The following is a 15,507-nucleotide window of genomic DNA, read 5'->3' as shown; positions in this document are numbered from 1 at the left end:
ATTTCAACTTCATCAAAGGTTTAACAAAAAAAGATTTCATGAGTTGACCTTGATTTCTTTTTCTCTTTCTTTCTCTTTCTTTCATTCATTCATTCATTCATTCATTCATTCATTCATTCATTTATAGAGGCAAGGGTCTCACTATGTTGTCCAGGCTGGTCTCAAACTCCTGGACTCAGTGATCTTTCCACCTCAGCCTCCTAAAGTGTTGAGATTACAGGCATGAACTACCACACCAAGCTGAACTTGGAGTTTAACTATGACAATCAATATCTTTGTTCCTATGTCAAAATACATGCAAATAGTCAAAGAACTATTTTTCAAGTGAATATCTGGATCCTGGATCATAAGTCATTGAAGGTTCTTTTGTTTTGTACTATCCCAGGTAGTTGACTAATGATAAAATTCCAACTATGCATCAAAAAGAAGACACATTTTATTTATCATTAGAAAACAATTATCAGAAAAATAAAGTTATTTTAAACATTTTAGTCACTAGACTAAAACTATTCAAAGAGAAATGCAAATTACGATTATCTTAAAATTTGCTATTTTATTCATATACACACTGAGATCCCTCCTACCTGCACCCCAAAGCATCTTCAAAAATTGAGCTATAGACTCTGTGACTTTCAGGATACACATATTCTTTAAAAATGAAATTTCATTTCATTATTAAAGGTTATATAAGAATTCAGTGGGCAAGAATACTATGTGTGAGCCAAATAACCATAATGATCTCTAAATGATTGGTTGAAAATAAGTAATTTTGGAGAAGAAATATTTTTTAATGTCAATTATGTTTGCAGAAAATATCCAAAAACATAGAAGAGTAAAAGTATGACTGGGAGTTGACCCATAATCCCATTAAGCACTGCTAATTACTATTAAAAGTAACTTTTTATAAATATATCTATATATGCATACATATATTCATATGTATATATTGAAGAAATTTTACAAAACTAGAACCTTATATGTAGGTTTATACTTTTATTTTCTCACGCAAGCTTTTAATATGAACATTTTCTTTTGACATCAAATACTTCCTACTGGCTAATTTCAAAGATATCCTTCTATGAATACACTGTTTTATTAGGCAACTTACCTACTATTAGACAACAAAGATAATTTGTGATTATCATAAATAAGCTGACATAATCCCTTATACTTTAAATATAAGTCTTTCAAATGCATCTTGGATTACTCACTTGGGACACAGTTTTAGAATTCGGATTATAAAAGATAACCACCCTTAAATTCTTCATACATTTTGCTAAACTGGTTTTTAGAGACTCTGTACTAATTCATATACCTGCCAGACTTTTATGGAAGTACTTCTCTCATTATAAATTCCTCAGTTTTGTTTTATCATGTAGTAAACATTTATCAATTTCACAGGTAAAAAAATGTTCCTTAGTGTTTTAATATCGATTTCTTTGACTACTTGTTAATTTGGATTTTTGATGTGTTTTTGATCATTTGTGCTTCTTACTTTTGTCCCCTTTGGCCATTTTTCTATGGTGTATTTGTATTTTTATTATTTATCTACAATTGAGTTTTATACAACTTTGGCTATCATATTTTTTCAGATAGATATTTTCACAATATTTCAGATTTTATCTTTTAGTGGAAATTAGATGTCATTTTTAGATTCAAAGAAAGACTTCTGATAGTTTAAATAATACTATACTAAGTGTTTTATTCTCATAAAAAACAAATTAACTACTAAAATTAAAATATCATAATCAACAGAATGTTACTCCGGTGAGACTTGGAAACTCTACTTTCATGTGTGTAGATAGCTACATATATCCATCTATCATAGATCATATCATAACTCATCATAGATAAGGAGAGGTATCTATCTATCTATACAGTATGGAGAGATATATATACACACACACACACACACACACACACATATCTCCTTAATACCTAAAGCAACACCTAATCTACAATAGATAACTCAAATATTTGCCATACAAAAAAAGTATTTATAAGTTAGAACACATTATTTACTTAACTAAAACAAGATTAGAATATTTTATTTATTTATTTCATTAACAAAGCCTAAAACAAAACCAAAATGAGCCTTAATCTGGCAAGTTTCAGGTATTGGCAAAGCAGCTGGCTGAAAGGAACTTAGTACAGCAATATTTGAAAAGTAAAACTCAAGTTAAGGTCGACAGAATTAGCCCAGAATTATCAACAATCAATATTTCCTTTGTCTTTAAGAAACTGTTACTTCATTACTGCCCTCTGCTGGTAGTATCATTTCCCTTTAATTCTCCCACCATACACTAAACCTTCATAAAATTATTTCTGATCTGCCTCTATATTTAAACCACCCATAACTAAAAATATCCTAGCCATCTGGAATTAAGTAAGGCTTTTAGGAAATAAATTGTGCTTCAATGTAGAACTCTACATTGTTAAAAGCACACCCTTTCAGGTTACCTGATTCTGACTCTATGTTACTCTGCACCTTTCATTGCCTTTACACTATTTTACAAATCAGTAAATTATAGATAACTGATAGCAAAGCAAAATAATTCTTGACTGATGGTGGGCAAATTCTGTCAGGTAGAAGTTCAATTGATCTCATTTCCCCATTAAGGAAAAAGCCAGTTTGTTCATTTCCAAATCTATTTTCATATTACTGATCAACAAATGCCTCTGATTTTTAAATTCGCCTTTGATCTAGTTGTAACATATGCCTGGTTCTCTCATTAATGATGAGTTAAATAAAATCTTTGGCACTTGTCTAACTTATATATCTATATGAGAGTTATGACTTTACATTTAAAAATTATTCTTTAACAGACTGAAGCCAGACTACATTTTTCCCCATAGAGCAATTCAGAAATGACATATGTACCTGCAAACAATAGGGCTATGCCCAAATGGCAAAAATAATTTCCTTTGGACCAGCCTATATTTACTGAATACCTATCATACACTAGTTATGGTTCCCTGCCATTAGGAACTCCCAACTTCATGGGGAAGGAATCCTATCAACAGTTAAGACTATTTGCAGCAGGATACAGCAAAAGTGCTATGGTTGTGCTTAGAAGGGAGTAATTAATTGGGAAGGGAGGGGAGAGGAAAGGGATGGGGAGGAGGAAGGGCAAAAGTCAGAGGGAGGTGAAAATAAAACAGATATATCCTCAGTAAAACACTTAAACTCTCACATATTAACAGACAACTGAGTCTCACTTGCAAAACAATGCAATGGTATAAGAATGATTCCCATGTATACTGGACTGTATAAAAGGAATGCAAAGGCTGTCAGTAGAATGAGGTTTTTTCTAGAGGGGATAGAACAACTAGGAGAAGGGGCAGGTAGCAAAGACTGATGTGCATTTCACCCCTAAGTGTTGTGTAAAGCAACTCCTATGGGTTCACTACAGCTTCTACTCCTCTTTTGGCCTATATGAAAGCTACTATACAGCCAACTTCAAAATCTGCACAGGATCACAAGGTTAATGTCACTGGATCTTAAACACAAAAGCTATGAGTTGCAAAAATAAAAACTCACATAGAAAACATATATTATATTCTAAGTAGAAAATAAAGTAATAATGGTACCTTTTTGATCCATATAAAACATACTTTAAACAAATTATGAGACAGTCCATATTTTCTAGTGAAGTTCACCTGCAGCCCAGTATACAATCCAAATACTTTTTGTATATTAATTTACTACTTACTAATGAAGCTACTATTTACTCTCAATGCCAGTTTATTTTTACTATACAAGCAGTAAAAAATGCAAAACATTTGACCTTGTGCTATATAAATGAGGGAAACTGGTTACCCTTAAGGCTCAAGGGATTTCTCCCTCTGGCTTCCTTCCAGAATCTGGGACCTTTCAAAGGAAGCAAGCGAAGTAATTTCCTGTTGCTATTGCAACTGTTCCTGACTCCTCACATCATAGCTTCCAGGGTGTATTTCAATGTGGAAGGAGAATAACGACACTATGTAAAGGATTTGCTCCTAGCTTCACAAATGCATAATCATAGGTTTGCACATTTTTACCTTGAGACAAAATTTAAAGTAGATACCACGAGCTGGGATGTTGAGATTAAGCAAGGAAAAGAAACGACTGAGAGAAAAAACCTTACATTTTCAATGACTGGTTAATATAGGGTACTATTTTGAACAGAATAATTAATACTTAAAATCCACATTATGCTTTAAAGTTTACAATGTACTTGAGGATACAGTATTTAATTTAATCTTGACAGCAATCTTAGTAAGCAGATAAGAGTATCTCCATTTTATAGACGAGAAACCAACACTAGGCCAGGCGCTGTGGCTCACACCTATAATCCCAACACTTTGGGAGGCCAAGGTGGAAAGATCGCTTGAATGTAGGAGTTCAAGACCAACCTGGGCAACATTGTGGGACTCTGTCTCTACAGAAAAAAAAAAAAAACACAAAAAAAATTTAGCCAGGTGTGGCGGCTCATGCCTGTAGTCCTAGCTACTCAGGAGACTCAGGGAGGAGGATCTCTTGGGCCCAGGAGGTAGAAGATGCAAGCACCACTGCACTCCTTCCTGGATAACAGAGTAAGATCCTATCTCAAAACAAAGTAAAGAAAAAAAGAAACCAATACTCAGAAAGGTTTACTTCCTCAAAGTAACATAATTTATAATGGATGAAGCTGAATCCAAAATACAAGCCTTTATATCATTCATTCATGCAGCTGTAGTTGTTTACATGCTTACTCCTCATTAGAAGTTGATTCACTGTAGAAACTTTGATGCATCATTGTAGTTCTACGCACAAAAAATATGCAATAAATACTTGTTAGATGAATAAATGAATGATTATGCTAAAAAAGCAGAGCAATAAAAATAGGAGAATGGCAAAGAAATACTGCAAGGTGGTGCTTTAATAAAGATAAATTTGAAAATCAACTACAACACAAAGTAATTTCATGATTTGAAAAAAGAAAAAATATTTTAAACGTGTATATATATATGCTTTGTTTTGTGTAAACATTTAAATATACACCTGTATTTAAATATCTGTTAATTCCCTTAGTTACTATCCTAGCTAGAACCTGACATTTCTAGTACCTGAAAATATTGTTTATACAATAAAATATTTATTAAACTTTTTGGGGAAAAAAATTAAAATGTATATGACAAAGAGTTTACCATACCTTTCGTCTTGTGTTTGCATCTCTAAATGGCAAAAAATCAATATAATTTAAGAAATTAGTAGGATAAAAAAATTCTCTGCACTAAAAATGTAACATTTTCAAAAGGCAATGTCCTTACAATTATCATAATCCTTTTGAAATTGCTTGCATTATGATTAAAAAGTACTTACTTCCTACGTTCCCACAACTAGTTCGTGTGGTAAAGAAATCAGTAAACTTACTTTTATGCGTAACATCTTTAACATTTGCTCCCCTTTCTGGGCTTGTGATTAAATGTAACATTTTGAAATCCCAAAGTTCTGAGAAAAGCATAAATCCTTGTCTCACAGCTGCTGTTTGACTGTGGAAACACATGCATTTTCTTTTCAAGCATCTACCATCAAAACTCCCAAAGGGCTTGGACTGGAGAACACCTGCATCTCTTCATTTAGTTCCAATAACAGAGCCTAAACTCCAAAATTACAAAAATAGACGTTCTGTTCAGCTGTAGTTACATTTTGCCCCTAATTCCCGTGAACAAAAATGCTAGGAGCATGAAATCATTCAGGCAAGCTCTGTCATCAAGAGGATAAGATTTTTTGCACCAGAAGCCCAGTGGGAACATGATAGAAAACTGGCAACAATTACAGATAAAGTACATAGTAAAGTCCTTAGGGAGGAAAGAGGAAATGTAATAAGATAGATGGGTATAATTTTTACACATTTATGCCCAAACCACAAATGTGAATTGTCTTTAATTGCTACAATATATAAGCATTCTTACTCATGTGTTCTGTCAAAAATACTAAACATATAACTTCAAGGCAATTCACTTATTTCTACATTAGGAGCAGAATTGTTTGAAACCAAAACAGACATTCTCTACAAATTAAAACTTACAATATAAAATACTGTCTCCATTTTTAAAACTCCTAAACAATATATTCTAACCAACCAACTCCAAATGGTGAAACAAAAGAGTGTGTCTGTTTGCTGGTATATTTTAATCAAGAGAAACAACTACCTCCCAATGTAACAGTAAATTTACAGAGATTAGAATTGTAATTGTGGCTTTCCTTTCCAATAGCAATGATCAAAAGTTTCGCATGTTTGATGAGTAAAATTTTAAATTATTTTTAATTTATAACAATTTGGTAAAGTTAAAAATTTTATATTACTTAATTCTGAAACAAATTATACAAGATAATACAAAGACTGGTTTACATTGGCATTACATTTAAAGATACTTTAAGAAGAACACTTATTTTAAATTATTTTAAAACAACATCATAATCATATAAATCTACTTTTCTTGCCTTAGTAAAAAACGTTATTTTTAGTTCCATTATATTAAAAGCAAAAATAGCATGTGCATCTGAATTGCACAAGTGACTACAGCTAAACAGATACTTTAAAAGGTATCGTCCGCCGGGTGCGGGGGCTCAAGCCTGTAATCCCAGCACTCTGGGAGGCCGAGACGGGCGGATCACGAGGTCAGGAGATCGAGATCATCCTGGCTAACATGGTGAAACCCCGTCTCTACAAAAAAATACAAAAAAACTAGCCGGGCGTGGTGGTGGGAGCCTGTAGTCCCAGCTACATGGGAGGCTGAGGCAGGAGAATGGCGTAAACCTGGGAGGCAGAGCTTGCAGTGAGCCGAGATCGTGCCACTGCACTCCAGCCTGGGTGACAGAGCGATACTCCGTCTCAAAAAAAAAAAAAAAGAGTATCGTCTTTGTTAATGGTGGACCAAAATCAATTAGGTGAAATTTCATAGAAATAAGTATAAAGCTTTCCACATAGCTTCATAAACTAATGTAGACATATAAAATATGTAAAAATGACTTAAGAGTAGTTCGTGTGAAAAAGATCCATGGTTTCCAAGTAGCATACAAACTCAAGACAAGTAGCAACTGAACAGACGTTCCCTATACAAATCTGAGAAGTATATATATTGTACTTTGTGGTATGTGGAGGACTGTGTTAAATTTTAGAGTAACATTTTAAAGAAGACATTTTCAAACATGTAGTGGAAGTAGTCGGTTTGACAATCTGAAGACAAATCATATCGAAAATTACTGAAATATATGATGTTTTACCTAGGATATTTAATTGGTGGGGTGGTAGAAGCTTTTGTAAAACATCAACCTTGTTCAGGGAAGAAAGAAGGCAGAATTGAGGTAGTGCTGAAATTGAGAGTATTAAAAGGGAAATAGTGCCATTAATTGAAAGAGTGAATAACGAAGCATGAAATAGGGAATAAAAAATTATACTGAGTTTAGTTTTGAATGTGTTAGGACCATTAAAATATCCAAAGAAAATATTTAAGAAGCAGCTAAAATTTGCAGTCCAGATGTCAAAATAAAATAAATGGACAGAAAGATATAAACTTATGGTTGGTTGCTGAAAACAGAAGTATTGATTAGATCATTCAGATACAAAGACAGGATCAATAATATAATCTTGGTAACAACCTACACTTAAGGAACAGAAAAAAGAAACATCTTTGAGGAGGGGAACAAAGCAAGGAAAACCAAGAAATGACATTGTTCTGGTGTCAAGAATTGTGAGGGACCTAAGATCATGCACTACCACAGTTTCATGAAGGCTGCAGAAGACAAAGATCCCAAGTCACAGATAAGGACTTTATTACCTATGGCACAGGAAGCAACACCAGTATCAACATATTTTCATCTGTTCCCTTTGCCCACAAGTCTCACAGAGGTGATTGTGTGCAGGTTTCTTCAGATGGCTGCCTGTACATGCAGTGAATTACGTAACAGGAGATGAACCCTAAGTTAAGGAACCAAATGTTTTATAACAGTAAGCATGCTTTCTCTTTGCTCCAGAATGAGACATGACATTTGTCTTCCAAGGCTGTTCACTATAAGAACATCTTTGAATAGACAGTCCAAAACAAAGGGCAGTCAGCACCTCCATTCACAAGAAGTGCAAAAACAAAAAAGACCTATCGATCAGGGGGTCCCCAACCCCTGGGTCATGGACCCGTACCAGTCCATGGCCTGTTAGGAACTGGGCCACACAGCAGGAGGTGAGGAGTGGGCAGGCAAGCAAGCATTACTGCCTGAGCTCTGCCTCCTGTCAGATCAGCAGCACTATTAGATGCTCATAGGAGCACAAAGCCTGTTGTGAAATGTGCATGCAAGGGATCTAGCTTGCACATTCCTTATGACAATCTAATGCCTGATGATCTGAGGTGGACAAGTTTCATCTGGAAACCATCCCCCACCACCCAAGTCCTTTGAAAAATTGTCTTCCATGAAACAGGTCCTGGGTGCCCAAAACAGTTGAGGACCACTGCTATAGAGACTTGTCTCTGAACACTTAGAAGCCAAGAGAGACTAAGGATCGAATAGAAAGGGTATGATCAACCATACCAGTAAATGCTGGAGACTAAAGAAGATGAATACCAAATGAAAGGAAGGAAAAAGAAGGTAAGAAAGGTAAAATAATATGTGTTGTCAGGTATGTTTCAGGCTGATACATTATTTCATGTCATTTATAAGAATAAAATCAGACCAGGAAATGGAAGTTACAGTCCACTAAATAAATAATCTAATAGTAATTAGAACTATCTTACAGAGGAAGATATTGGTAGATATTTTCTCTAGTGGTAGATATATGCAGAAGGAAAAGGAAGAGGAGGAAGAAACAGAAATAGAGAAAAGAAAAGGAGGCTAACATGTATTAAGAACCTACTATTTATCTGTCAAATTTATACCCTTGAACATCTGTCATAAATGTTCATTCATTTATTCATTCATTCAACAAATGATTTCTCATGCATTCTTTGTGCATTAATCAATGACAGGCCCTGGAGATAAAATGGTATGCAACCAGTGATTAATTCTGCCCGCATGGAACTTACTGCCAAGTGGTAAAGATATATATAAATATACACCATCTTAACAGCTATGAAAGAATGTAAAAGAGGTACTTAGAATTAAACTGAGTGGCTTGGGAGGGAGTAGGGAAAAGGCAGAGTCACAGAAGGTTTCCTTGGATAAATAATAGTTGAGCTGAGATCTTGAGACTGAGCTGGAAATAAACAGGTATAAAAAGGGTAAGGATGGTTGTGAGAATCCTAGACAGAAAAAACAGTATATGTAAATACATAACCACCACAGAGAACATCAAAAAAGGCCAGCAGAGCTAGAGCAAATAGAGAGCAGGAGATATGTGAACAGAACTCCTAACACTGGCTTAGAAATTGAAATGACAGGCCAGGTGCAATGGCTCATGCCTGTAACCCCAGCACTTCAGGAGGCCGAGGTGGGTGGATCATGAGGTCAGGAGATTGAGACCATACTGGCTAACACAGTGAAATCCCGTCTCTACCAAAAATACAAAAAATTAGCTGGGCATGGTAGCGGGCGTCTGTAGTCCCAGCTACTCGGGAGGCTAAGGCAGGAGAATGGCGTGAACCCGGGAGGCAGAGGTTGCAGTGAGCCAAGATCACGTCACTGCACTCCAGCCTGGGTGACAGAGCAAGACTCCGTTTCAAAAAAAAAAGAAAAGAAATTGAAATGATGGCCTAAATTCTTTTGATTCTAAGCTGATAGTAATTCATGGTCATTTTATATCCCTAAATAGCAGACACTCCAAAATTTATTTACACATTAATACCATGATTAACAGACTCAGAACTCTTTAGCAAGCAGAACCTGCTACGAATCATACGCAAAATATAGCATAATAAGAGCCAAAGTCTATATTAAAAAGACAAGGGAGTCCAGGCACAGTGGCTCATGCCTGCAATCTCAACACTTTGGGAGGCCAAGGCGGGTGGATTACATGAGGCCAGGAGTTCAAGAGCAGCCTGGCCAACATGGTGAAACCCCGTCTCTACTAAAAATACAAAAATTAGCCAGACATGGTGGTGCGCCTCTGTAAGGCATGAGAATCATTTGAACCCAGGAAGCGGAGGTTTCAGTAAGCTGAGATCATGCCCACGGCACTCCAGCCTGGGCAAGGTTCTGTCTCCAAAAACAAAAAAAGGGGGGGGAAGAAAAATATTTAGAGCCCCATTTTTATTTTTATTTATTTTTGAGATAGGGTTGCATTCTGTCAACCAGGCTACAGTGCAGTATGTGATCTTGGCTCATTGCAACCTCTTCCTCCCAGGCTCAAGTGATCCTTCCACCTCACCCTTCCCAAAGTGTTGGGATTACAGAGATGAGACACTGCACCTGGCAGAACCTATTTTTAAATGTTTTACATATATCAGTTATAGTCACCAAGTGCTTCTACCTACAAAGGAACCAGAGAAGCATCTATTTCCCTATTTGACCTGTTGTATCTACACAAAACTAAGAAATGTGACATTAAATGGTTCCCCTGAGTAGTAACCATAAATACAGAATGTGTGCTGGCACATTGTATTCTAATAAGAGCATTCAGCTCCTTTGCTGTTAATCAGAGTTTGTCAAGTACAGAATGCAATCAAGGAGGGAAGAGGGGTAAGTGTAAAGGGAATTGCTGAAACTTCAAAGACAAAGCAATGCTGTAAGATCATGACAGTGTGGCTCTTTTGACAGTGCTTAATATGAAGTAAAAAAGGAGATCCTTTACATTAGGAACTTTTAAGACTGAAGGATGTAGTGTTCAGTGAGGTGGATTCTAAGGTTAAAAGAGAAAATGATAAACAGCCCAACACCCAACATGGTGGGAAAATGTACAGTTAGAAGTTCCAAGTTCTAGTTAAAAGTCTGACTTACTAGGCAATTGGACAAGTCATTGAACTTCTAGGCATCTATTTCCTCCTCTGCAAGACACAAATTGTATTTTCTCTGCCTAAAACAGTTTTGATTTGTAAGCAAATAAAATAATTTACACAAATGTGATTTTTTAATTGTAAAGTACTGTTTTTATGAGTTTTACTAATACCATTAATATTTCTTTCCATCATAATTCCAAATCCCCATTAATAAAGCTGTCCATTCCCTCACATTCTCAAATCACAGTCAAAAGGCTGCCTAGGTAATTAGCTCCTCTAAAAGCTCACTTTCTAATTGACTTTTACATAGCATCTGCAACATTTGCTGGTCCCCAGTTTAACCACCCATCCCCCTCAATTTGAGTATATGCACAAGGGACAGCTGTCTTCCACACGTCATGTCATGACCCTAAAAAAGCCAGTTAGTATGATCATCATTCAAATTCTATAAGCCCCTGGGAAAAGTTCATTAACAACCTCACCTAGACATCTATCTGTTTGTGAAAACACAAGCAGAGACCACTCATGCTTTCCTTTAACAGTTCACCTAAAAGATTTAACCACCTAACATCTTTTTCTTCCCTTAAGCCTCTGGAAAGATTCCTGTCTCTATTCCATTAGATGCTTCAACTTCAAAAACCAAAGAAAAGTAAATGTAATCATCAGTTACTAGCTTATTCATTCAATAAGTATTTATTGTTAGCTTATGTGCCAGGTACTGGTCTAGACACTGGGAATACAGCAGTGACCAAAAAGAGACAAAACATCCCGCCCAAATGAAGCATAAAATTCTAATAGCAGGGGAAACAATCAACATTATAAATCATTAACATATATAGTATGGTAGATTCTGATAAGCACTAAGGAAAACTAAAGAAGTGTAGAGAAATAATTAAGAAGTGTCAATATGTGTGTAGGAGACAGAGGGAGAAATTTAGATACAATGGTCAGGAAAGTACTTGCTGAAAGTATAATATTTTAGTAAAGTCCTGAAGGACTGTTAATGAATTACTAATTTTTTCATTTAAGATTTACTTATGATTTGTCTATAACATCAGTCATACTCACATACACACTCAATTTAAATCTTGTTATAAGAACATAAGATTAATCCAAATTATTTTAAAACTGGCATAAAAATAGTACTTATTAGCTCTCTAAACCATATCATAAATACCTAAGCCATGAATGTGGGTGGCAGTTCTAGGGTAGATGAAAAAATTAAATTTAAAAATGCCCCAAATAAACTATGTGAATGTAGTTTTAAGTTAAAATATATTACATTTTAGGTTTAAAATATACCCAAAGGAAAATTTTCAAAGCACTAAATACATGATCACATTAAAATTTTACACGCAAATCCATAAACATACCACTATACATAACACTAATGTTGCAGATTAGGTGAATTTCCTTAACAGCAAGAAAAAGTTAAAACTTTGTAAATATTATAGGTGTCACAGATAATTTTTCTTATACCAGTTTACTTTTAGAGCCATACAAAAAGTTAAAAACACAAATAAAATTTTGTGACCCTAGAAACGCATTTAAATTACAAAAGATAATATAAATATTGTTAGAAGAACAGATTATTTAAATATACTCAACTTATTAATTTATTTTAATTGTATATATGGTAAAACAAGTGTTAGGAGTTCCTGTCTAACGCAAGAATTTTCTTCAGTGGCAAGATTCTAGTAAGATTAATCTCTTCTTAGGTATCAAAATTGTAACTGAATGGTCTGGTCATTTGAGTATCATCTTAGGTTTATTATTTGAAAACAAAAATTATTATATGGGTAATTCTATAAAGAAGTTTACTAAACAATATATTTAAGGAACATGATTAAATAGGCATTAACAAAGCCATGATATTTATCCACCAATTCCTTCTTCCTATAACCATGTTAGACAAACCACATAGGCCAAATCTGGCCCACTTACTGCTTTTATAAATAAAGCTTTATTGAAACACAGTCACATCCATTCACCTAAGTCTTGTCTGTAGCTATTTTTGTGCTACAACAGCAGAAATAGTTGAGATAGAGACTGTATGGGCCATAAACCCTAAAATATTAGCTGTCAGGCCCTTTAATAAAGTGTTTACCAATCCCTGCCTTAAAAGATTGGTAAAATCTTTTCTCTATAGTGACAGCCCTACTTTGGATCCTGGAGTCATCCTCTAGTCATTCGTTCTTTATGGTTCCATACCCATTCTTACCAGGCTGAAATCTTATTTTTGAGGTGTGCTGTCCTTAGAAGCATGCTGACAGAGAGCATCCTTAGACTCACCTTTCAAATACTAACTTCCAGTTTTCAGTGTGGATGCCACTCAACTGCAAATATTACCATAATATATTCATCTTTCCAATGTTTTGTGTCCCTCTATATATTCACTTGTGTACTGCTTTATTCAATATTCACCTCTACATAGTCTCTGCTCAGTTAATTGCAAATCTTTTCATAGTTTCTACTTGAACATACTAGTGCTGAACAAACTTTCTATAAGCTACAGTAGTTGTTGGATAATGTTAATGAAGCTCTACTCTTAAGCAACTATTTGAAACTACTCACTGGCCAGTTACTTCTAGAGAGAAAAAGTGGACCACCTATCTTTTAAAACAAATGTCTATATTACTATCATATTGCTAGCCTCATTGACTGAATACCCTGAATTTGCTAACCACATACTGGCTAAGTGAATTCATGACTGATAGTGATCTCTACCTATCATACATTTTTCTTGTCTCAGTCTTCATTGATCCTTCTGATACCTCCTCTCAACATGAGAGGTATAGCTCTGCTATTACGGTGTAGAATAAAATGAAATAGATTCTATTCAAAGTGCTACTAGAAAAAAATAAAACTCTAAAAAATGAGATAATGACCTCTGAGATTTTTTTCTCAGTTCTACCATCAAATCTTTTCATTCCTAAAAAATTACAGAAGGTAAAAACACCTAATTTACACATGACAAACTGTAGGTTACAAAGTGCTACTATCCCTAGAAAGTCTGCATTATAATGATATGCTATATTTTAAAACTCAGTTGTTCCTTATATAGGTGAATCTGAAGTTAACCACTATACATACAGCTAAATTCTCTCATATAAATAAAATCATTATTATTTATAAACACATTTCAATTAACAAAAGTGATACAAAAATTCTTAATCTGAATTTTGAAAAAGCACAACTGCAGAGAAAGCCAATTGACAAAAATAGCTTAAAAAAAAAATACCAATTTTAAAAGCCTTTCTGGGAAAAAAAAAAAAAAAATGCAAAATAAGGAAATAATGATAGGTTTGTACTTACCAGAATTGTGGCAGTAGTCAATATATTGTGGAACTTGGATTGTGAATGCCATCAAATCTGGAGCTAAGAGAGACTCTGGCTTTCTACTCTCATTGAGCCACTTGGTGCCATGAAGGTCTTTAGTGTCGGAAGGACCCTGAAGCAAGGGAATCAACTTCTCTTTTCCATTATCAACTGAAAAGAAATATTTGTAGGACAATAACAAAAATAAAACATGAGTCACTTGAGAATGTTTGATTTTAAAATATACTAACACCATAATATAACATTTGTATTTTATTTGATATTAGCTATACATTTAATTATATTGAGTTTCATAAAACGTAAGGCATTTGTAACTCTTAAGTTTTCGTATTTGCTAATGAATGCAGAACATGTCCAGAAAAGGTTATAAAAGGAAAAAACACACTGTCTTCTAAAAATTAAATGAAATCTGGACCTTTATAAACTTACCTTAAAATCAGTTTGCACTGAAAAAAATCACAAATAGTTTTAAAAATATATTATGAAATAAAATATTGGTAGGAAGGTAAAGTCATTTGCAACCAAAATTTAAAAACAATTGGGTCTCCTATTTAATTATATTATAATAACAACTTTTTAATTTAATTTTAAGTGTCTTTTTTATATATATATACACACACACACATATATATACACACACACCCCTCCTATTCCCCCAAAAAGTATAATAAACATTCCTTTTTCTCCCTCATAACCATTCATAAAACTAAGTATTTTTCCCTAAATAAAAATTAATTTGTTAAAGTCAAGAAGTATCATCCTGGCACAATTAGAAAAATTTCTAAGTAAAAATTTAAAACGTCTGATTCATAGAAACAATGAGTAAATTCTTGTTTCAGTAACGCTCCTTGTAAAATGCAAGGCCAATTCTCCTATACAGGCAATAAAGTTTTACACGGTCCAGCTGCACATACCTGGGGCTTTGGCACAAATTTTTATTGATCCCATGGTCCCAGAGGCACATTTGACCAATGATGTGCTGCAGTACTTCAATTCAACATTCTGGATTGAGCCTTCAAGAGTTGGCAGGAGATTCTTAGATTTCACACCTAATAAAAGAAAACTGCAAATGTACTAGCCGATTGAATTTAAATAATTTTTATACTCCTTCACCAAGGCATTTAAACTTAATTATACTTTAACTATCTACCTCAGATGTTCTTACAGTATTTGTGTTAGGTTTCATAGTTTAGTGTTTCAGAGGTGAAAGGATGCAAATTTAAAATAAATGGTCTGAACTCTCATAACTATACCTATGCAGTCAATTCTTGATTAGTC

At 34.4% G+C, this 15,507-nt stretch overlaps 1 protein-coding gene across 8 annotated transcripts in view; it reads right to left on the bottom strand.

Annotated features, from left to right (window-relative positions):
- Window positions 1-15,507, bottom strand: part of VPS13B (vacuolar protein sorting 13 homolog B) — an 870,718-nt gene that overhangs the window by 600,950 nt on the left and 254,261 nt on the right. For all 8 annotated transcript variants that reach the window (XR_005240849.2, XM_037999868.2, XM_073018246.1 and 5 more), the window contains exons 18-19: window positions 15,144-15,278; window positions 14,206-14,379 (exon numbers count right to left, since the gene is read on the bottom strand). Coding sequence is in view for 7 of the 8 variants with exons in the window: in XM_037999868.2 (XP_037855796.2) it covers window positions 14,206-14,379; window positions 15,144-15,278 (309 nt within the window). In the remaining variant the exon portion in view is untranslated. The remainder of the gene's footprint in view (window positions 1-14,205; window positions 14,380-15,143; window positions 15,279-15,507) is intronic.

The sequence above is a fragment of the Chlorocebus sabaeus genome, chromosome 8, assembly GCF_047675955.1.
Source record: "Chlorocebus sabaeus isolate Y175 chromosome 8, mChlSab1.0.hap1, whole genome shotgun sequence".
Taxonomy (NCBI): Eukaryota; Metazoa; Chordata; class Mammalia; order Primates; family Cercopithecidae; genus Chlorocebus; species Chlorocebus sabaeus.
The sequence above is the reverse complement of the archived record's forward strand: the minus strand, read 5'-3'. Positions and strand labels throughout refer to the sequence as shown.